This window comes from Salvelinus namaycush, chromosome 16 (assembly GCF_016432855.1).
Source record: "Salvelinus namaycush isolate Seneca chromosome 16, SaNama_1.0, whole genome shotgun sequence".
NCBI lineage: Eukaryota > Metazoa > Chordata > Actinopteri > Salmoniformes > Salmonidae > Salvelinus > Salvelinus namaycush.
The window spans coordinates 27,342,729-27,367,690 of record NC_052322.1 but is presented as its reverse complement, the minus strand read 5'-3'; the positions used below and the strand labels follow the sequence as shown (position 1 = coordinate 27,367,690).

General features: G+C 42.8%; 1 protein-coding gene across 1 annotated transcript in view; it reads left to right on the top strand.

Moving 5' to 3' along the window:
• The first annotated feature begins 1,545 nt into the window (after positions 1 to 1,545).
• The window catches only part of LOC120061605 (intermediate filament family orphan 2-like), a 29,076-nt gene continuing 5,659 nt past the window's right edge, over positions 1,546 to 24,962 (top strand). Inside the window, exons 1-5 of the mRNA XM_039011511.1 lie at positions 1,546 to 1,554; positions 2,172 to 2,383; positions 20,069 to 20,129; positions 21,825 to 21,923; positions 22,845 to 23,030. Coding sequence (XP_038867439.1) covers positions 1,546 to 1,554; positions 2,172 to 2,383; positions 20,069 to 20,129; positions 21,825 to 21,923; positions 22,845 to 23,030 — 567 coding nt within the window. The remainder of the gene's footprint in view (positions 1,555 to 2,171; positions 2,384 to 20,068; positions 20,130 to 21,824; positions 21,924 to 22,844; positions 23,031 to 24,962) is intronic.

The following is a 24,962-nucleotide window of genomic DNA, read 5'->3' as shown; positions in this document are numbered from 1 at the left end:
AACGTAACCACCCAATTTCTTTAAATCCTCCATAAAATAATGGGAAAGCCACATCAACCTCTGGTTCTTCAATCTTAACTCATTTATAGCTGGCCGTACCGCGGCGCTGTTCACTGCCTAGGTGCTGAAATCGCAGCCAACTTTCATGACCGCTAAACGCAGTGCAGTCCATTGTGCCGAATTCAATTTAGTCCGCAGTTAGTCTTTCAGCGATATTTGGTGAATCTGAGAAAAAGGGGAAAATCTTTTCAATTAAATTCATATTACCACAATTGGATTTTGTGTGTTTGAATAAAATAAAAGTAGTGATATGACACGAAAAACGTAGGCCTAGTCTACAGTAGTATGCATTGGCAGCTGGAGTAAAATGCATTTTGACTTCTGTTATTGTTTCTTGTTATTATTATGGCCAGTAGGCCAACAGCATAAGCTCAGCAAATCTCACCAGATGGGTATACAGTTCATTCATACAGCCTTATTCTAAAATTGATTAAATCGTTTTTTCCCCTCATCAATCCATTTAAGAATGATGGCCACTGTGTTCTTGGGGACCTTCAATGCTGCATAAATGTTTTGGTACCCTTCCCCAGATCTGTGCCTCGACAAGATCCTGTCTCGGAGCTCTACGGCCAATTCCTTCGACCTCATGGCTTGGTTTTTGCTCTGACATGCACTGTCAACTGTGGGACCTTATATAGACAGGTGTGTGCCTTTCCAAATCATGTCCAATCAATTAAATTTACCACAGGTGTACTCTAATCAAGTTGTAGAAACATCTCAAGGATGATCAATGGGAACAGGATGCACCTGAGCTAAATGTCGAGTCTCATAGCAAAGGGTCTGAATACTTATTTAAATAAGGTACTTCTGTTTTTTTTTTATACATTTGGAAAAATGTCTAAACCTATTTTCGCTTTGTCATTATGGGGCATTGTGGGTAGATTGATGAGGAACATTTTTTTATTTAATCATTTTAGAATAAGGCTATAACGTGACAAAATGTGGAAAAGGGGAAGGGGTCTGACTACTTTCCCGAACGCACTGCACATACATACGTACATACATACATACATACATAGCAAGATAAATGAGTTGACCAGATAACTTTGATAAACAATCAGAAATAACCGCTGGTTTTCTGGTTCGTTAGGAAATCTAAAGTTAGATAAGCTTGAATGGGCATGTTCTAAACATATCTTTCTAAAAATAAACATTTATTTCAGAATATTAGCTGGCGTTAGCTGGCGGGCGGGTGGGGCGTAGCATTGTAGGGTGTTTTCATTTGGCTGTAACATAATACCAATAATAGGGACAGAGCCTTGATTTCAGGCGTATTCGGCAGCTCACTGGGACGACTCTATCAAAAAGAATGGGCGGCGCAGGAGAAATGAATGAAGGCGAATGACTTTGCAGAAACTAGTTAAAATATCAGCAGCAATACAGAGAACGTGCGCGTTTAGAAGGTGCGCAGGCTACATAGCCTGGGGCTAAATAGCGTCCTTAACTATTTTGCGTGGAGATACATTCGCCGTTAACAAGAGCATCATGAAGAAGGTGACATACGGCGTTTATCTTTATGTCGAGTCTACATTCCTACACTGTCCAATATGACACAATGACATGGCGTTCACAGCAATGGTTGCGAGATTTGTAGTCGCATAAGCTCATTTCAAAGAATCACATCATCGCCGACCGCATTGTGGAGGGCTGGCCTATTTTTACGGCAGGGCGCGGGTGAAAAATACAGTAGGCCTAGTAGTAGCAGGCTAATTGAAGTTGACCAGTTAAGCCCCTCGGAATACCGTGGTGATTTTTTAAATTTAATGTATTGCCCATTTAACGCAAACGAAATGATGAATTCGATGGCTCTTGCTGAGGGTTCGCAATCTCCGGGTGCCGCTGGGGTCCCCGTTGGAGCGCCAGCGTCCGGTACTAGTGCTAGGGTGTCTAGTGCTCTACGGAACGATTTGGGTTCCAATATTCATGCCTTGAAAACACTTAACCTGCGGTTTAGATGTTTCCTAGCTAAAGTTCATGAATTGGAGCGTAGAAACAAGTTGTTAGAAAATCAACTACAGCAAGCATTAGAGCAATCCCGCTACAGAGCCTACTTTAGCCGAGAACAAACAACCCAAACGGGCTCTTTGGACCTGTCTCTGGCTGGGTACCAGCCACGGGTAAGCCCACCAGGTACGATATGGAACTTTACCCACAAGAGGTTTGGGGACCGACTCGAGACTAGGCTCCACAGCCCCGGGGTGTCATGGATGCAGGCGGATGGTGTTGATGTTGGAGTTCAAGTCGATACCATCACCCCTGAACTGCGAGCCCTGTACAATGTGTTGGCTAAAATCAAGAGAGATAGAGACGAGTACAGAAAAAAGTAAGTGATGTCACTTTCAATAACACTTTACGTTTTTAAGTTGTCAAGAAAACTTTTGCAAAGATACAATCAATCAAGTCACTCAGAACAAGGCATCTCACAATCTTATTCAAGTGTCTGACAAATGTTGTTTTTACTTAATCGACAGATTGTTGAGGAACTCGTTGAACTTGGTGAGAAGTTGTTGATAGGTTGTTGACAAGTTCTTGTTTGCATTATATGTACATACAAATTCTAGCAACTTTGTGTTCAGAAGTTGCAGCCCCTTGGTCTAATGCTTAAGGTGTTGGGCTGATGGTCGCAGGGACCCAGGTTCAAGTTCTGGTTGGGCTACCCTTTGAATTTGCTACACTGGTGTCAGAAGTGAGATGGCACTGTCGGGAATCCAATATAAGTGTGTCTCATTGTTATAGGTGCAAGGGATTTGTGAGAGTGAAGTGCAGGATGTGTTTGCTTTCTGAAATAAGGCTGGTTGTTACCTTACAACACCTAGTGATCTTGTCAAGAGGTTGAAGACCCTTCCAGCCCACTCCAGCTGTAACTTTTGTAACTTGAGTGTTTCTACACTGTTTTGAACAGTAATGACTAAATCTGTCGTTTATTACCCACGCCATTACATCACAATGTACAAGACCAGTGTTTCCCAAACTTTTTATAGTCCCGTACCCCTTCAAACATTTAACCTCCAGCTGTGTACCCCCTCTAGCACCAGGGTCAGCGCACTTTCAAATATTGTTTTTTGCCATCATTGTAAGCCTGCCACACACACACTATACAATACATTTATTAAACATAAGAATGAGGGTGAGTTTTTGTCACAACCCGGCTTGTGGGAAGTGACAAAGAGCTCTTATAGGACCAGGGCACCGAGAATCCACTCTCACATAGGCACGTGGTTGCTAAGGGCATCAGTGTCTTAACAGCACAATTTGCCAAGGAAGGATACTCTGAGCGTAGCCCAATCGAGAAATCTGGCAGTAGCTTCTGATTAAATTAAATTTTCACAGAACCACTTGCTGAAATTTCGATGAGGCTCTCTTGTTCAGATATCGGTAAGTGGACTGGAGGCAGGGCGTGAAAGGGATAACGAATCCAGTTGTTTGTGTCATCCGTTTTGGCAAAGTACCTGCGTAATTGCGCACCCAACTCACTCAGGTGCTTCGCTATATAACATTTGACATTGTCCGTAAGCTTGAGTTCATTTGCACACAAAAAATCATACAATGATGGAAAGACCTGCGTGTTGTCCTTGTTAATGCAGACATAGAAGAACTCCAACTTCTTAATCATAGCCTCAATTTTGTCCCGCGTACTGAATATAGTTGCGCAGAGTCCCTGTAATCCTAGATTCAGATCATTCAGGCGAGGAAAAAACGTCACCCAGATAGGCCAGTCGTGTGAGACTCGTCATCATGCAAGCGGTCAGACACGTTAAAATGATGGTCAGTGAAAACTTTAAGCTCGTCTCTCAATTTATAAAAACCTGTCAATACTTTGCCCCTTGATAACCAGCGCACTTCCGTATGTTGTAAAAGCGTTACATGGTCGCTGCCCATATCATTGCATAGTGCAGAAAATACACGAGAGTTCAGGGGCCTTGCTTTAACAAAGTTAACCATTTTCACTGTAGTGTCCAAAACATCTTTCAAGCTGTCAGGCATTCCCTTGGCAGCAAGAGCCTCTCGATGGATGCTGCAGTGTACCCAAGTGGCGTTGGGAGCAACTGCTTGCTTGTGCGTTACCACTCCACTATGTCTCCCTCTCATGGCTTTTGCACCATCAGTACAGATACCAACACATATTTTTATTTCACCTTTATTTAACCAGGTAGGCAAGTTGAGAACAAGTTCACATTTACAATTGCGACCTGACCAAGATAAAGCAAAGCATTTCGACACTTACTCCATGTGCAACTCTGTGTTGTTGTATAACAAACATACAGTCAATAATACAGTAGAAAAATAAGTCTATATACAATGTGAGCAAATGAGGTGAGATAAGGGAGGTAAAGGCAAAAAAAGGCCACAGTGGCGAAGTAAATACAATATATCAAGTAAAACACTGGAATGGTAGATTTGCAGTTGAAGTATGTGCAAAGGAGCAAAATAAATAAACAAATACAGTAGGGGAAGAGGTAGTTGTTTGGGCTAAATATAGATGGGCTATGTACAGGTGCAGTAATCTGTGAGCTGCTCTGACAGCTGGTGCTTAAAGCTAGTGAGGGAGATAAGTGTTTCCAGTTTCAGAGATTTTTGTAGTTCGTTCCAGTCATTGGCAGCAGAGAACTGGAAGGAGAGGCGGCCAAAGGAGGAATTGGTTTTGGGGGTGACCAGAGAGATATACCTGCTGGAGCGCGTGCTACAGGTGGGTGCTGCTATGGTGACCAGCGAGCTAAGGGAGGACTTTACCTAGCAGGGTCTTGTAGATGACCTGGAGCCAGTGGGTTTGGCGACGAGTATGAAGCGAGGGCCAGCCAACGAGAGCGTACAGGTCGCAGTGGTGGGTAGTATATGGGGCTTTGGTGACAAAACGGATGGCACTGTGATAGACTGCATCCAATTTATTGAGTAGGGTATTGGAGGCTATTTTGTAAATGACATCGCTGAAGTCGAGGATCAGTAGGATGGTCAGTTTTACGAGGGTATGTTTGGCAGCATGAGTGAAGGATGCTTTGTTGCGAAAAAGGAAGCCAATTCTAGATTTAACTTTGGATTGGAGATGTTTGATGTGAGTCTGGAAGGAGAGTTTACAGTCTAACCAGACACCTAGGTATTTGTAGTTGTCCACATATTCTAAGTCAGAACCGTCCAGAGTAGTGATGCTGGACGGGCGGGCAGGTGCAGGCAGCGATCGGTTGAATAGCATGCATTTAGTTTTACTTGTATTTAAGAGCAGTTGGAGGCCACGGAAGGAGAGTTATGGCATTGAAGCATTGACCACCAAAGTCCATTTGATGTCACAAAGCTGTCCAGTACTTAAAAAATATCCTCTCCTGTTGTCCTTGTTTCCAGTTGTTTGCAGAAGAGGATGTCTTCCTTAATTGACCCCCATAAACGTAACGGACATATACCAGGTGCTGTGCCAGGCCCGCCACGTCTGTTGACTCATCCAGCTGTAACGCATATAATTCACTAGCTTGTATGCGAAGCAGTAATTGTTTCAAAACATCTCCTGCCATGTCACCGATACGGCTTGAAACAGTGTTGTTTGATGAAGACATTGTCTGTATTGTTTTTTTTTTGCCTTTTCCCCCAGCATTGTCCCAGTCATATCCGCGGCAGCAGGAAGAATTAAATCCTCCACAATAGTATGGGGCTTGCCTGTCCTAGCCACTTGGTAGCTCACCATATATGACGCTTCTAGCCCCTTCGTATTAATGGTATCTGTTGCTTTTATACATGTCTTACTACTCAAAAGTCGTCTTAATTCTCACTCAAACTCCTGTGGCTTATTTTTCAAATTGGCATGTTTTGTTTCTAAATGTCTGTTTCTGTCACGATCGTCAAAGGGACTGAGAGAGGACCAAGGCGCAGCGCGTGGAAAGTACATCTTTTTATTTAAAGAAGGAAAAAACAAAACAAACCAACAAAACAGACGACCGTGAAGCTATACAAACATAAGTGCTGACACAAAACACTTCGACATAGACAATTCCCCACAAACAGCTAAAGCCTATGGTTGCCTTAAATATGGCTCCCAATCAGAGACAACAATAACCAGCTGTCTCTAATTGAGACCCAATTCAGGCAACCATAGACTTTCCTAGATACCTACACTCAACCATAGACACAGCTAGACTTCTATACTAAACATAAACCCAACTACTCTAATAAACCCCCTAAACCTTACAACCACCCTAGACACTACAAAAAACACATACATTCCCCATGTCACACCCTGACCTAACTAAAATAATTAAGAAAACAAAGAATACTAAGGCCAGGGCGTGACATAACCCCCCCCTTAAGGTGCGAACTCCGGGCGCACCAGCACATAGTCTAGGGGAGGGTCTGGGTGGGCGTCCGTCCACGGCGGCGGCTCCGGCACTGGTCGTGGTCCCCACCCCACCATAGTCACTACCCGCTTACGTAGCCTCCTCCAAATGGCCACCCTCCACATTAACCCCACTGGATTAAGGGGCAGCACCGGACTAAGGGGCAGCACCGGACTAAGGGGCAGCACCGGACTAAGGGGCAGCACCGGACTAAGGGGCAGCACCGGACTAAGGGGCAGCACCAGGATAAGGGGCAGCACCAGGATAAGGGGCAGCACCAGGATAAGGGGCAGCTCCGGACTGAGGGACGGCAGCTCCGGACTGAGGGACGGATCCTGGCTGGATGACTGCTCTGGCGGATCTTGGCTGGACGGCTCTGGCGGATCCTGGCTGGACGGCTCATGGCTGGCTGACGGATCTGGCTGCTCATGGCTGGCTGACGGATCTGGCTGCTCATGGCTGGCTGACGGATCTGGCTGCTCATGGCTGGCTGACGGATCTGGCTGCTCATGGCTGGCTGACGGATCTGGCTGCTCATGGCTGGCTGACGGATCTGGCTGCTCATGGCTGGCTGACGGATCTGGCTGCTCATGGCTGGCTGACGGATCTGGCTGCTCATGGCTGGCTGACGGCTCTGGACGCTCATGGCTGGCTGACGGCTCTGGCAGATCCTGTCTGGTTGGCGGCTCTGGCAGATCCTGTCTGGTTGGCGGCTCTGGCAGATCCTGTCTGGTTGGCGGCTCTGGCAGATCCTGTCTGGTTGGCGGCTCTGGCAGATCCTGTCTGGTTGGCGGCTCTGGCAGATCCTGACTGACGAATGGCTCTAGCGGCTCCTGACTGACTAACGGCTCTGACGGCTCGGGACAGACGGGCGGCTCTAATGGCTCGGGACAGACGGGCGGCTCAGACGGCACTGGGCAGACGGATGGCTCAGATGGCGCTGGGGAGACGGATGGCTCAGATGGCGCTGGGGAGACGGATGGCTCAGATGGCGCTGGGGAGACGGATGGCTCAGATGGCACTGGGCAGACGGATGGCTCTGGCCGGAATAGGCGCACTGTAGGCCTGGTGCGTGGTGCCGGAACTGGAGGCACCGGGCTAAGGACACGCACCTTCAGGCTAGTGCGGGGAGAAGGAACAGGGCATACTGGACCCTGGGGACGCACATTAGGCCTAGTGCGTGGTGCCGGAACTGGTGGTACCGGGCTGGGGACACGCATCTCAGGGCTAATGCGGGGAGCAGCAACAGGATGCACAGGACTCTGGAGACGCACAGGAGGCTTGGTGCGTGGTGCCGGAATTGGTGGTACCGGGCTGGAGACACGCACCATAGGATGAGTGCGTGGAGGAGGAACAGGGCTCTGGAGACACACTGGAAGCCTGGTGCGTGGTGTAGGCACTGGTGGAACTGGACTGGGGCGGGGAGGTGGCGCCGGAAATACCGGACCGTGCAGGCGTACTGGTTCCCTTGAGCACCGAGCCTGCCCAACCTTACCTGGTTGAATGCTCCCCGTCGCCCTACCCGTGCGGGGAGGTGGAATAACCCGCACCGGGCTATGTAGGCGAACCGGGGACACCATGCGTAAGGCTGGTGCCATGTATGCCGGCCCGAGGAGACGCACTGGAGACCAGACGCGTTGAGCCGGCTTCATGACACCTGGCTCAATGCCCAATCTAGCCCTACCAGTGCGGGGAGGTAGAATAACCCGCACCGGGCTATGAACACGTACAGGAGACACCGTGCGCTCTACTGCGTAACACGGTGTTCGCCCGTACTCCCGCTCTCCACGGTTAGCCTGGGAAGTGGGCGCAGGTCTCCTACCTGCCCTCGGCCCACTACCTCTAAGCCCCCCGCCAAGAATTTTTTGGGGCTGACTCACAGGCTTCCTACCGCGTCGTCGTGCTGCCTCCATTCGCCGGTATCCCTCCTCACACTGCGCCAGAGAATCCCAGGCTGGCTCCGGCACTCGCCCTGGGTCGATCGCCCACCTGTCGATCTCCTCCCACGTAGTGTAGTCCATATTACGCTCCCATTTCCATTCCTCCTTGCGCTGCTCCTGTTGCCGCTTTTCACGCTGCTTGATCCCGCATTGGTGGGGAATTCTGTCACGATAGTCTTCTTGAATGACAGTGGACCAAGGCGCAGCGCGTGGAAAGTACATCTTTTTATTTAAAGAAGGAAAAAACAAAACAAACCAACAAAACAGACGACCGTGAAGCTATACAAACATAAGTGCTGACACAAAACACTTCGACATAGACAATTCCCCACAAACAGCTAAAGCCTATGGTTGCCTTAAATATGGCTCCCAATCAGAGACAACAATAACCAGCTGTCTCTAATTGAGACCCAATTCAGGCAACCATAGACTTTCCTAGATACCTACACTCAACCATAGACACAGCTAGACTTCTATACTAAACATAAACCCAACTACTCTAATAAACCCCCTAAACCTTACAACCACCCTAGACACTACAAAAAAACACATACATTCCCCATGTCACACCCTGACCTAACTAAAATAATTAAGAAAACAAAGAATACTAAGGCCAGGGCGTGACAGTTTCATCGAGTTGTGATAGTACTTTTGCACACACTGTGTCTGAGGAAAGGCACTACTCCCAATACAAGTGAACCCCAAATCAATGTAGTTCTCATCATATTTGCGCCTCTTCGATGGTCTAACGTCCCTGTCTGTTGTTCGGTGCTTTCCCATGTAAGATTCACAACTGTCAGTGTCCATGCTAGCTGGGCTAACAACAAATGTAGAATTACTGATGCTAGCATTGGATGTGCTCGTGGAAGCAGAACAACTTGTTTCGTCGACAGGTGCAGGTGTAGTACTGCTTGTAGTAGTAGTACTACCAGTAGAGCTGGTATGGGTCTCTACGGACGTGGGCCTTACTTTTTTTTAACCATTTATCAATTTTCGACCAAACGGAATGAGCAGCAGCTACGTTTGGCTACATACGAACTTGGTGGAATTCCCGCAAGAGAATAACGGTTAATGTGATTGGATGTTAATTATTTGACTAGGCTGCCTGTATTTTACATTGTTGTTATTTCACTGAACACTAGATGGTTTCATTTATTATCAAATCAAATGAAAGCATATTTGTCACGTGCGCCGAATACAACAGGTGTAGACCTTACAGTGAAATGCTTACTTACAGGCTCTAACCAATAGTACAAAAAAGGTATTAGGGGAACAATAGGTAGGTAAAGAAATAAAACAACAGTAAAAAGACAGGCTGGGCCTCCCGGGTGGCGCAGTGGTCTAGGGCACTGCATCGCAGTGCTAACTGCGCCACCAGAGTCTCTTGGTTCGCGCTCAGGCTCTGTCGCAGCCGGCCGCGACCGGGAGGTCCGTGGGGCGACGCACAATTGGCATAGCGTCGTCCGGGTTAGGGAGGGTTTGGCCGGTAGGGATATCCTTGTCTCATCGCGCTCCAGCGACTCCTGTGGCGGGCCGGGCGCAGTGCGCGCTAACCAAGGGGGCCAGGTACACGGTGTTTCCTCCGACACATTGGTGCGGCTGGCTTCCGGGTTGGAGGCGCGCTGTGTTAAGAAGCAGTGCGGCTTGGTTGGGTTGTGCTTCGGAGGACGCATGGCTTTCGACCTTCGTCTCTCCCGAGCCCGTACGGGAGTTGTAGCGATGAGACAAGATAGTAATTACTAGCGATTGGATACCACGAAAATTGGGGAGAAAATGGGATAACATTTATTTAAAAAAATAAAAAAAATAAAAAAGACAGGCTATTTACAGTAGCGAGGCTATAAAAGTAGTGAGGCTAAATACAGACACCGGTTAGTCAGGCTGATTGAGGTAGTATGTACATGTAGATATGGTCAAAGTGACTATGCATATATGATGAACAGAGAGTAGCAGTAGCGTAAAAGAGGGGTTGGCGGGTGGTGGGTGGGACACAATGCAGATAGTCCGGTTAGCCAATGTGCGGGAGCACTGGTTGGTCGGCCCAATTGAGGTAGTATGTACATGAATGTATAGTTAAAGTGACTATGCATATATGATAAACAGAGAGTAGCAGCAGCGTAAAAAGTGAGGTTGGGAGGGGGCACACAATGCAAATAGTCCGGGTAGCTATTTGATTACCTGTTCATGAGTCTTATGGCTTGGGGGTAAAAACTGTTGAGAAGCCTTTTTGTCCTAGACTTGGCACTCCGGTACCGCTTGCCATGCGGTAGAAGAGAGAACAGTCTGTGGCTAGGGTCTGACAATTTTTAGGGCCTTCCTCTGACACCGCCTGGTGTAGAGGTCCTGGATGGCAGGCAGCTTAGCCCCAGTGATGTACTGGGCCGTACGCACTACCCTCTGTAGTACCTCGCGGTCAGAGGCCGAGCAATTGCCATAGGTTGCACGCCCGTTAAACTGCTGCCATTTCTTTCAGCGCCATTTTGACAGTGAAACAAGGCTACTCAGGCGAGAGAAAAAACTCACCCAAATGTATAGCCCCGTTGGAAAATATAAATGTACTGTTTGAAAATGTGAAGAAAAAAATATTTTTTTAATGTGAATCACATTTTCATTTGGCGTACCCCTGACGGCGTTGCGCGTACCCCAGTTTAGGAATACCTGCACTAGAAAACTGCCACTGGCAATTTCATATGATTATGTTAGGTAATAAATATTAGGTTATAAAGTGGTCTACCTCTACAGTGTTTATAGAGAAACAATGGTGTTCGTCTCATCAGTTTTCACAGTTAATCCTCAGGAAATTAAACAGCAAAGATTCTCATCCCAGAGAAATTCCGTTCTCACTGTGACCACCTTCCCAGAATCAGACGATGTGATCATGCCATTTTTAGGCATGCAAAGTTGAGGAAAGTTTTTTTTCAGCTCTGTGTCAGCCAGTTCATGATTTTGCCTCGAGGATATTACTCATATTTGTTGCAAAGTTTTACATTAATTACCATGGCAAAATAATACATTAATTGAAAGAGCAGTGCCACATCTAATATTAACCCTCAAGTTTTAATAAGAAATACTGAAGGAAGTGAATCACAATGATTCTTCCCAAAACACAATTCTAAACTGTCACAAAAGTATGTTTTTATTGATAAGTGTGAGGCTGGAAGGAAGGGCTTGGTAGTTTAGGAACTATGCCAATGCGTAGCATTTGTTGCTTTTTTAATACCAGAGCTATTTTAATTGTATATGAGTATGGTAAGTGTATAGGCTAAGTATGTTATTGACACAAAAACAACAATTTCGAAAAGCACCAGTTTCAGACAATTTACTCCAACACACAAGTGTAGTCACCTTTTGTACAACCCATAAAAAAATACAAATAATTCACTGGCCATCTGGCCATATTATGCTACTGAAAATATATGTACTTGACCCTAGGTCTATTCCTTTTCACATCTACCAATGTTTCGTGAATTATTTTGTTGTGATTACATGTGTAATGGAGTGTACGTCCACTAACGTTTGAACATCTTGAAGAACGATCTGGACTTAATGGCCATGTACTCTTATCTACACCCGGCACAGCTAGAAGAGGACTGGCCAACCCTCAGAGCCTGGTTCCTCTCTAGGTTTCTTCCTAGGTTCCTGTCTTTTCTAGTGAGTTTTTCCTAGCAACAGTGCTTCTACATCTGCATTGCTTCTGTTTGGGGTTTTAGGCTGGGTTTCTATATAAGCACTTTGTAACATCTGCTGATGTAAAAAGGGCTTTATAAATACATTTCATTGATTTGATTGAAATGTTGCTAGTCATACAAAAGATGACCTCTTCAGTAAGAAAGACGTCAGCAACTCCAACTCCAGTTATGTTTAATGACAATTCTATTCACGGGGGTTTTAAGTGTGTGTGTGTGGTTTCTGAAAGTGCAGAATAAAGAAAGAGAAATGATTAGTGAACTAAAATATAATTTCAGGATATAGCATTAAACAATATTACAATGAAGTAACAAAGTAAACTGCTATAACAGTAAATAAGTCACATTGACAACAGCTAGGTTTCTATCCAATTGGCAACAAATGTTCATGTGAATATTCAAAATCCACATAAAGAAAATGTGCATTTTCCACCCAGCAGACTTGTTGCGGATAAAAATCAGTGTGTGATGACCTAGTGCACACAAAATTTACTTTTTTCGCTTAAGTTTTCATGTACCAAATAAAAATTTAAAGTTCAATGTGTTTCCATAACATTTTCAACTCGGTAGTTTTGTCACAAAAATGGTTGTGTTAAATAGCAAATGTGCCTACTCTGGTCTTGGCACGTGTGCTCCAGCCAACAGCTAGCAGATACAGTGCGGGTAGGTTTTGCTGGTAGGCTAGTGTACAGATGAGGTTATTATGGATGAGCGAGAATATATTTTTTTGTCAAACGGCAGTTAAGCATCAATCAGCATGTCACCAGAATAAGAACCTCGTTATTTATTAGAAAGCATCATGATCACCGTGCACTTTAACCACCCTGTGAAGTTCATCATAACTTATTTCATCTGTAGCCTAATAAATTGAATGGTTTCCAGAGTCATAGTGAGAGGACCACGCACCATATCATCAAGTTTATTTAAATATGATAGTTATTATATCAATATTTGCGCATAAAGGCATTTCCACCACCATTTCTCGCATAATTAATTTTACCGACACAAAGATCCCAACATGTCGAATGAACAAATGATCTATCGGCATTTATAAAATTATACCGGAACTACCTGTTTCCATCACAGCTGCCGTGTTTTTTTTTTATACGATATGACTACTTTAAAAAAAAACTGTGGATGGAAACGTGGTTAGTGACAGATTTAAATGCACCATTGATTTACATAGGAAACAGTAATTGAAAAGCTCCACAAGGGGGCAGGGCAGATGGCTACACAGGCCGAAGGGACAAGACTGCAACTTCAAAGGAGGCAGTCTTAGCAGTGGAAACTAGCAATTCTCCGACGTCGCTAGCATGCAGATTATAGCTAAAGAACTAGTGGAGGAATGTACATAAGCACATGGAACATAGTAGGATACTACAAAAAAGGTTATGTAATTAGTACCTCGCGTGTCTGAGACTACAATAAAGAACACTCTCTACACATTCTCTATACATGTACCAATTACTGGGCATGAGGCCGCCACGTGCAAATCAATTAGCAATGGAAAATAACTACACTCGGTGTGCTAAAGTAGAAGACAACAATATACAACTAGAAAAATGGTGTGCATGCTAGCTTGTGAACGATCAATTGATTGATAGGATAGTCTGAACATGTAAAAGGTTTGGTGTCTCTAGCTTGAACGGTTGAAGAGTTACTATTGGTGGGTTGTTTTATACTAATTTATGCACATTTATATAGTTATAGTTGATAAACGTTTTAAAGAATTTGAAGTTAGGATAGACTGAACATGTGAAATTTAGTTTGGTCCCTATAGAGTTACTGCTGGTTTGTTATTTTATGCAAATGTATATATTTATATTATTATAGTTGATTCCAAGTTTTTAAGAATTGGAAGTTAGGATAGCCGGAACATGAGGAAGATCGTTTAGTATCGCTAGCTTAAGCGGTTTAAGAATTATTTTTGGTGAGTTGTCCTTTGTCAAGTTGGCTGGATGTCCTACCATACCCCGTTCAAAGGCACTTAAATATTTTGTCTTGCACATTCACACTCTGAATGGCACACATACACAATCCATGTCTCAATTGTCTCAAGTCTTAAAAATCCTTCTTTAACCTGTCTTCCCCTTTATCTACACTGAATGAAGTGGATTTAACAAGTGACATCAGTAAGGGATCAAAGTTTTCACCTGTTGTAGGTTATTGTCCTGCTGAAAGGTGAATTTGTCTCCCAGTGTCTGTTGGAAAGCAGACTGAACCAGGTTTTCGTCTTGGATTTTGGCTGTGCTTAAGCTTTATTCCGTTTATTTTTATCCTAAAAAACTCCCTTGTCCTTCCGATTACAAGCATACCCATAACATGATGCAGCCACCACCATGCTTGAAAATATGAAGAGTGGTGCTCAGTGATGTGTTGTGTTGGATTTGCCTTTAACATCACACTTTGTATTCATGACATGAAGTTAATTTCTTTGCCACATTTTTTGCAGTTTTACGTTAGTTCCTTATTGCAAACAGGATGCATGTTTTGGAGTATTTATATTATGTACAGGCTTCCTTCTTTTCACTCTGTCATTTGGGTTAATATAGTGGAGTAACTACAATGTTGTTGATCCATCCTCAGTTTTCTCCTATCACAGCCATTAAACTCTGTAACTGTTTTAAAGTCACCATTGGTTAAATTCCTTCCTCTCTGGCAACTGAGTTAGGAAGGACACCTTTATCTTTGTAGTGACTGGGTGTATTAATACACCATCCAAAGTGTAATTTATAACTTCATCATGCTCAAAGGGATATTCAATGTCTGCTTTGTTATTTCTACCCGTCTGCCAATAGGTTCCCTTCTTTGCGAGGCATTGGAAAACCTCCCTGGTCTTTGTGGTTGAATCTGTATTTGAAATTTACTGCTCGACTGAAGGACCTTACAGATAATTGTATGTGTGGGGTACAGAGATGAAGTAGTCATTCAAAAATCATGTTAAACACTATTATTGCACACAGTGTCCATGCAACTTATTATGTGACTTGTTATGCACATTTTTACTGCTGAACTTATTTAGGCTTGCCATAACAAAGGGATTGAATACTTATTGACTGAAGACATTTCAGCTTTTCATTTTTTAAATAAATTTGTACAAATTTCTAAAAACATAATCCCACTTTGACATTATGGGGTAAATATAACACAACTTAATGTGTTAAAAGTCAAGGGGTGTGAATACTTTCTGAAGGAACTGTAAGTCTATGGCACTTTTAAACATTGTTGTAGTACAAAAAGTATAAATGCTCAACAACCAAAAAATTATCATGCAATCTGAGTTGGGGCAGTCCACACATTTGGAAGTTGGTTTCGTGTTAATAGCTTAGGTTGTTTAAGCACTAGAGTGTGCGGAAGAAATCAAATAATACTAATAATTATAATAATATGAGTATGTCAGAAATCTAGAGTTGCCTCCCGAGTGGCGCAGCGGTCTAAGGCACTGCAGTGCTTGAGGTGTCACCACAGATCCAGGTTTGATCCTGGGATCAATAAGGCGACGCACAATTGGTCCAGCGTCGTCCGGGTTAGGGGAAGGTTTGGCCGGCTGGTATTGTGCTTGTCTCATTGGGTAAAAAATTATAATAATACAATAAAAAAAATATAATCTAGAGTTGTGCATTAATTGCATGCACACCTAATTAAGCAAGTATGCATTATGATAAGGTACTTACTGTTGCATGAACACACACGTACAAAGTTATTATAATCGGTAAGGAAACAAACAAAGGCAAGGTGCGCCAGTGGGAAATGTGCTGCTGCACTCAACAAGTTTAGTCAGATTCTGACTATAGAATATGCAAATGTCTGCATGCACAGAACAGGTGAGTGAAGTAGCACCCAGAATGGCAGTAAATATTGTACAACAGGTATTTGACTTTTTCACTCATACAGGTTTAGTCGAATGTTGTTTCACTCCACACTGACCCATGCTTCCTCTGATCGGTGTGGAATAATATAACAGTGTAGGAGGAGGCCCAACCCAATGGAGGCCACAGTAGGACCATTGTAGGAGTATCCCATCTGTCTCTGTTGGGCTCAAGTGCTCCTTGCCCTGTCGTTCTCCAGTGGAATGCATTGTCAGGGTTATTTAGCCCTGGGTTGGAATTCCAGTGCCAATGTAATGCACATGTTTTATATTTCAAATAATATCCATTTATTAAAGTATTAGAGAGACACAGACACACTGAGGTGGATTAACAACGTTGAATTGAAAATAATTTATTTGGGTAAAAATATTTAGGCCTACAACAAGATGTACATTGTATTCCCAGAGGACAGCACTTAAAGTATTAAATAAAACTTTTGTTTCCAAATTGGTCCCCGACGGTAAAAACTTAAGATATTATGAAAGAGGGGCCTCTTATTTTCCTTCTGTGTGCTTCTGACAATTCAAACCTAATTTACCAATGAGTGTTCATGGTCGATTTCTCTCAAATCGCCCATCAATAAGAGTAACCAGGATAAAGGTCCAATTTTATAAACCTGGATTGTGGAATATTAGCTATTATGTAATGCATGGGCATTCATCAATCTAATTTCTGACAACTGTATGGGCTATCAAACCATTGTCATATGACGTGCCAAACTGAACATGATTTCTAAATGGCATTTATTTATTCATTTATTAACTAGGGCTTCATTCGCATTTGATTGTTTGAAGATTTGGGGCCACATGTACTTCAGAGTTATGGTGTGTTCCACTCGTTAACTTTGAGGCTTTAACAAGGGCCCATTGTTTCAACAACCAGAGAAGGCTGTGTTTTAAAAAGAACGCTGAAAGAATGAGCTGACTTGGATGACAGTGTTATTATGACTGCTACCAATATTAGGTTTGTATGGTCAGCAACTTATTATTTGAAAAAGAGGGCATTGGAGTGGAATTGGCAGCCTGTGACCAGTGAATTTCAGATTCAAAGTTCAACTTTTTTTTTTACACTTGATGTTGTACCCTTGAATATTTTTTTTTTTTTATGAAGCTTGTTGATATTCATCAGGATTAAAATGGCCTCAACACTTTCAAGCAACTGAATTGGAATGTTTCACTCTGTTTAAAAATGTATCCCTAATGAACAAGACCCCGATCAGGGACCACCTCTGACCTGGTTACTATAACACCCCATACAAACTATCTGATGACTGCTTCCTCGGAATTAATCCCATATTCTTCCAAAAAGTTGTAGCCTATATTTTATTGGTTGAAATGATCAATTAGCGGATGGAAATATTACAGATTATGGCTTTAAGAGTGACCTTCACCATTCTAACCCACCAATGTCCCATCCTTATCCATGGATGGTGGTATTAGGGATGGGTGTGTTGTTGTTTTGCTACTGTCAGGGGAGTCTAGCCAGCACTGCATCCTGGCTCCTGGCACAAGGACCTGCCTCCTAATGGGATTGTTGTCTGCCTGTGTATCCACCCCCCTCTGCTCCCTGCCCCAAGCCGTCCTGCAGAGAGAGAGATGGAGAGTGCACTTCTTAATTCAACCCCTATCCTATTTTGGTGTCTTTGTGAGTCACCAAATACATTAAAAGGAGAAAAGAGATCTGTCCGGAATATTCTATCGGTAGAATGCTTTATATCACGTTCCATCTACTTTGATAATGAATGTTTCTGATTGTCATATCAGCTTAGCTTGTGCTGAGGCTTGTACCTTTTTTGAACTACAGTTTTGACCAAGCTTGCTTACATACTAAGGAAGAGTGAGTGGATGGGTGGCAGTAAAACAATACGGCTCTTAGTTATAAGGAGCTCCAATTTGTCAAGCCTTCCTGTCTTTTTTATACCTTTGAAAATCAGTAGCCTGGAGCAGAACATTGGTTTAACTGACCACTCAAAATCTGCTGGCAAAAGTGGCAAAAAAAAGTACCCTCTAGCATGTAATCCCCAAAGGCAACTTTGAAGTTCAAAAAGAAAACTATTAGCTTAATTTTGTGTTAATAGTAACACTTTCTTTGAAGATGGTATATGAAACTACCATTGAAGTCAGAAGGCCTTTGCTAAATTAGCATGGTGGAACTGTATAGCTCCGTTGGTAGAGCATAGCGCTTGCAATGCCAGGATTGTGGGTTAAATACCCTCTTGGGCCACCCATATAAAAATGTATGAATGTGTGATATTAAGTCCCTTTGGAAAAATATTGTCTGCTAAATGGCATGTATAAGTAAGCATATCCATGTTGACAAGTTAAAAACAGCCTTGGTGCTTTTGGATTAGATACTGTACATCCTCTAAATTTAGCCCCAAGGTTTTTCAATTTTGGTCAGAAGCCTCGGGAACCGAAGAGTAAGAGGATACAGGGGTGAATCTCAGTCAGTCTGACTATATATTAACAGAGTAAACAGCTATCTATCTACCAATTACTCTGCTCTTCAGAAGGACAAGTCATTATTGAACTGATAAAGGTCTGTGTATATAATCTGATATAGAATTATGTCTTGGCCGTAGATTAACCCTAACTGATGTGTAAATGAGAAGGAGAGAGATAATCTGAAGTGCATTTTAGGCTGTAACGACACACTGATGTAATTGAATCAATAGGTGATTCTTGGCTATTCTTGTGTCATTAGCATATCTGGCAGTGGCAACCCCTCTCCTGATGCTTCAAAGTATTGTTGTGCTCTTTTCCATGTCCACTTTGTAGCGTTCCTCGAAAGAGAGCCACTGTTCTCTATTTGTCTGAGTATCCAAGGATGAATGTCTAGCAAGTGACGTTTATGAGGGCATTATGTTGAAACATTCAAATAAAATGTTTAAGAACATTGAATCAAACGTTGGCACTGGGTAACTGAGCAAATACAGTACAACTACCCACACCTTTTCACTTTTATTCTCCCAATCGCTGTAAGTAATCTTTGCCCACAGGGTGGTAAATGGTTATAGCATATCGAACAGTCCATTGATATTTGCTTAGTGACCCTAGAGGCTTTTATATTTCTCTCTCTAAGTCTAATTAAGCTGCTGTCATCACTGTCCATACATGGCTTAGACTGATATAAAAGCATACACTACCGTTCAAAAGTTTGGGGTCACTTAGAAAGAAGAATACATTTTTTTGTCTATTAAAATAACATCAAATTGATCAGAAATACAGTGTAGACATTGTTAATGTTGTAAATGACTATTGTAGCTGGAAACGGATGATTTTGAAGGGAATATCTACGTAGGTGTACAGAGGCCCATTACCAGCAACCATCACTCCTGTGTTCCAATGGCACGTTGTGTTAGCTAATCCAAGTTTATCATTTTAAAAGTCTAATTGATCATTAGAAAACCCTTTTTCAATTATGTTAGCACAGCTGAAACTGTTGTGCTAATTAAAGAATAAATAAAACTGGCCTTCTTTAGACTAGTTGAGTATCTGGAGCATCAGCATTTGTGGGTTCGATTACAGACTAAAAATGGCCAGAAACAAAGCACTTTCTTCTGAAACTCGTCAGTCTATTCTTGTTCTGAGAAATGAAGGCAATGCCATGCAAGAAATTGCCAAGAAACTGAAGATCTCGTACAAGGCTGTGTACTACTCCCTTCACAGAACAGCGCAAACTGGCTCTAAACAGAATAGAAAGAGGAGTGGGAGGCCCCGGTGCACACCTGAGCAAGGAGACAAGTACATTAGTGTCTAGTTTGAGAAACAGACGCCTCACAAGTCCTCAACTGGCAGCTTCATTAAAGAGTACCCGCAAAACACCAGTCTCAACGTCAACAGTGAAGAGGCGACTCCAGGATACTGGCCTTCTATGCAGAGTTCCTCTGTCCAGTGTCTGTGTTCTTTTGCCCATCTTAATCTTATATTTTTTTGGCCAGTCTGAGATGGCTTTTTCTTTGCAACTCTGCCTGTGTGTTTTTAGTTTAACTTTCTTTGTGAGGACTTCTGATATTTCGCTGGTCCCCACAAGGAAAAAGGCTATTTTAGGGTAAAGAGTTATTGTTACAATTAGGGTTAAAGTTAGAATTAGGGTTAGGGAAAAATGATTTTGAATGGAAATTAATTGTTTGGTCCCTACAAGGATAGTAAAACAAACATGTGTGTTTTTGTGTGCCTGTGTGTGATGTGTTCCAGATGGGAGGAGGAGCTGTCTAGGCGCCAGCAGATGGAGGCCATGGTGGAGACACTACAGGAGGTGAGAGCTCATCTATGCCATCTTAAATCATCATACCCACACCACTCACCCTCTTCTAGCTCACTGCATCTCAGTACTGTGTCTTTTCTCCTGAAGTATCTAGGCGTGGGCTGGACTAAAGGGAGTTTCCAACATATTTCTTATACCAGTCATTTCCTTTCAAATCCAAAGTTCAAAAGGCATTGTCCATAAAGGGACAATCCATGAAAGGAAGTGAAAAAGTGCACTCCGTTGGAAAAATACAGATTCTTGGGATGCAGGCTCAGCCTCTGTGTTAGAGGTCTTCACAGGTCCACCTGAAGCCAAATACCCAGGTTCTCAAAATTCTAACTTGTCCTTCAGGCCCGGGTTGGGTCCAGTTTGATTGTCATCGGGTCTTGGATCTATGTAACTATAGACCCGAGTGGACCCGACCACGGCTCTGCATAGCTTATAGCATATTTATTTTTCGCTAATAAGGGAATTTATTTATTTATAGAAGGCCTAGCCAAAATATAAAGACCTTTTCGTTAACCAGAAGAGCAACTTGGCTAATATATATATTTTTTAAATGTCACTCAGGTCTAATCGGGTCTGGTCTAGACGGGTCTATGTCTGATTGTTCTTGGGTCCATTCGGGTCCTGGTCCCTCTTTTTTTTATGACAGGGTCTGTTCAGGTCTGGGTCTGATTGTCCTCCAACTTTTTGGACCTGATGCAGGAACTCTGTGTCATGTTTGTGGGTGTTTTGCATGACTGCCAGTAAGTTACCTATTCAGGAATTGTGATTTGTTATCTTCGGATGCCTCTGACATATGTATCCCGTGTGGCTCAGTTGGTAGAGCAGGGTGCTTGCGACGCCAGGGTTGTGGGTTTGATTCCCACGGGGGACTCGTATGGAGAAAATGTATACATTCACTACTGTAAGTTACTCTGGATAAGAGTGCCTGCTAAATTACTAAAATGTGTACTGTGTGTCTGAATGTTGTTTTACAAAAACAGAATGGGAAAGTTCAGGATAGAAAATAGATATGGGTGGGGACAGGTTGGGTTCAGATGCTTTAGTCCCGCTGTGTACATGTTAGTCAGTGGGAACCAATGCTGGGTGTGTTACTGTGTCTTATAACCCCTAAAGACTGAAACACGTTACTCATATAACAAATGTAAAAAGCCAATAGCACTGACTCACACTGACTAGCTATGTTTCAACTGTTTCCCGCTAGCAGAATTCCAGATTACTTTTATTGGAGCTCTTGGCCCAAAACCCAGAACTCAATCCACTTTGACATTGTTTCTGTGATGCATCAAAATAGTGGATTGTAGAGTAATAAAATGGCTTTTCAACATGTTATGCAGACTTTATCTTGAGAAAGGGATACTGTTGGATACTGTTGCAATAGGAATTTAATTGTAATGTTTTCAAGATGTTTTAAGACACATTTTCAAAATGAAAACAAGGGATAAACATGGAATGAACTCCTTCGGGGGTTTAGAATTAGTGCATGGTTATTCATAAACGTGTAAGAGTTTGTGCTTCTACATCTGCATTGCTTGCTGTTTGAGGTTTTAGGCTGGGTTTCTGTATATCACTTTGTGACATCTGCTGATGTAAAAAGGGCTTCATAAATACATTTGATTTGATATTGAGCCGTGGTGTGTCAGTAGATTAGATGTAGAGTGTGATGTGGCTGTGTGTTCCATGGTCTGCCCTTTCCAGAGTGCCCAGGAGTCTGAGGTGGTTCAGGGGGAGCTCACTGACAAGGTGGAGAGACTCAAGACAGAGCTGGGGGTCTTCAAGAGCCTCATGACCGATAATGTAAGTAATGATGCTTAGGCTTTATTTACAGTCCCTTATTCTCCTATTTACACAGAAATGGCATGGTAAAATGGTAAGTACAAAGTAATCACTTAGTAGTGTGTGTGCTTCATTTAAACTAGAAACACCCAACCAACTTTAAATTGTGCGGACTGGTTGAACTTGCTGTAAGTTGCTTTAATAAAACTTTTTGACACTGTTTATATATATTTTTTCATTACACCCATTTATTACCACCCAACCACGTATATTTTATTTCATCCATCCACCCATCTGTTCTGTTACTGATGCATGTGGCCACTCTCAGCTGTATAGCCTGGCAGTCAGAATGCTCACAACACATGTTATCATACCTCACATAGACACTCTCCCTTGAACACTGAGGCCAAGAAATTCCTTTGGAATTGGTGGGAGCTAAGTTAGTTGCACACACAGACAGAAAGGCAGACAGAAAGGCAGACAGAAAGGCAGACGCCGAGTGGCAGTGAGATGAGAAACCCTTATGGCTCGCCTCACACAGCCTCCCCCTGTTCTTTGAGGCCCTGTGGTTTTGGCCAGCTTTCTAATGAATGCTCCACACTCTCTGTCTGGAGTAGTTACGCTCACAGGCTAGCCAAAACCTGCCCAGACTGCTGTTTCACACACAATGACTCTTGGCCATTCCCAGTGACTTCTTAAACCTTACGTTTATTTATTTATTTATTTATTGTCAAACAATGGCACCTTTTAAGTGCCTTTTCAGTTAGTTTATTACTTTAAAAGTGCAAGTCATGGCCTTAAAACTAGATTTAACTACGTAATAGGAAAATGTTGCCTCCGAAAACGATACTCTCTCATACTGACAGTATTAAGCAAATGTAAGAATTGACACAGCTCATGGATATTATCTGACTGTGACAATAAACCAACTCCATCCTTTAGGAAATGTCAGAATTGGACACTGCGATCCAGGAGAAGGCCATGAAGGTGGACATGGATATCTGCAGACGCATTGACATCACGGCCAAACTATGTGATGTGGCCCATCAACGCAACTCCGAAGACATGAGCAAGATGTTCAACATGAGTCCCCACATGAGCCCCTCCAGAGCAACCCCAGAGAGCAAGGTAAATAGATACAGTACCAGTCAAAAGTTTGGAAACACCTACTCATTCAAAGGTTTTTCTTTAATTTTTACTATTTTCTGCATTGTAGAATAATAGTGAAGACATCAAAACTATGAAATAACACATATGGAATTATTTAGTAACCACAAAAGTGTTTATATATTATATTTGAGATTCTTCAAAGTAGCCACCCTTTGCCTTGATGAAAGCTTTGTACACTCTCGGCATTCTCTCAACCAGCTTCACCTGGAATGTTTTTCCAACAGTCTTGAAGGAGTTCCCACATATGCTGAGCACTTGTTGGCTGCTTTTCCTTCACTCTGCGGTCCAACTCATCCCAAACCATCTCAATTGGGTTGAGGTTGGGTGATTGTGGAGGCCAGGTCATCTGACGCAGCACTCCATCACTCTCCTTCTTGGTCAAATAGCCCTTACACAGCCTGGAGGTGTGTTGGGTCATTATCCTGTTGAAAAACAAATGATAGCCCCACTAAGCGCAAACCAGATGGGATGGCGTATCGCTGCAGAATGCTGTTGTAGCCATGCTGGTTAAGTGTGCCTTGAATTCTAAATAAATCACAGACAGTGTCACCAGCAAAGCACCCCCACACCATCACACCTCCTCCTTCATGCTTCACGGTGGGAACCACACATGTGGAGATCATCCGTTCACCTACTCTGCGTCTCACAAAGAGACGGCGGTTGGAACCAAAAATCTCAAATTTGGACTATTCAGACCAAAGGACAGATTTCCACTGGTCTAATGTCCATTGTTTTTTTTTTCTTGGCCCAAGCAAGTCTCCTTATTGGTGTCCTTTAGTAGTGGTTTCTTGGCAGCAATTCAACCATGAAGGCCTGATACACACAGTCTCCTCTGAACAGTTGATGTTGAGATGTGTCTGTTTTCATTTGGCCTGCAATTTCTGAGGCTGGTAACTCTAATGAACTTATCCTCTGCAGCAGAGGTAACCAAACAGGGCAATATTTTTTTATTTGGATCAGCTTTAATATTGCGGATAGATTGTTGCTTCCATCAATGTAATTGTCTACATCATTTCCAATCCCCCATACATCTTTTGGGTGAGTATATACAGTTGAAGTCAGAAGTTTACATACACTTAGGTTGGAGTCATTAAAACTTATTTTTTTAACCACTCCAAAAATTTCTTATTAACAAACTATAGTTTTGGCAAGTCGGTTAGGACATCTACTTTGTGCATGACACAAGTAATTCTTCCAACAATTGTTTACAGACAGATTATTTCACTTATAATTCACTGTATCACAATTCCAGTGGGTCAGAAGTTTACATACACTAAGTTGACTGTGCCTTTAAACAGCTTGGAAAATTCCAGAAAATGATGTCATGGCTTTGAAAGCTTCTGATGGGCTAATTGACATCATTTGAGTCAATTGGAGGTGTACCTGTGGATGTATTTCAAGGCCTACCTTCAAACTCAGTGCCTCTTTGCTTGACATCATGGGAAAATCAAAAGAAAAATAATTGTAGACCTCCACAAATCTGGTTCATCCTTGGGAGCAAGTTCCAAACGCCTGAAGGTACCACGTTCATCTGTACAAACAATAGTACGAAAGTATAAACACATTATTAATAGGGGGAAAAATCCATACAATTAGCTTCGGTTAGTGGAGACTGAAACGAAAACATATTCTTAAAGTACTTTACTTCCTCTTTCAAAATATAATTAGGTGAATCATGCGTGACTCCATTTGTAACAAGTTTCAATAAAAAAAATTGGTAGCATTTCTATGTTGAAGATTGAAAAAGAACTGGATCTTTCTTGAATAAATTCCTCAATTTCTTTTTGTTTTTCCTCTAACTTATTCTGTGCCTCTATGGTACAGTTTTTATTGCTATCTATCTGTACTGTTAGTCCTTCAATTTCCTTTGTTAATATGGACTCTTTTGCG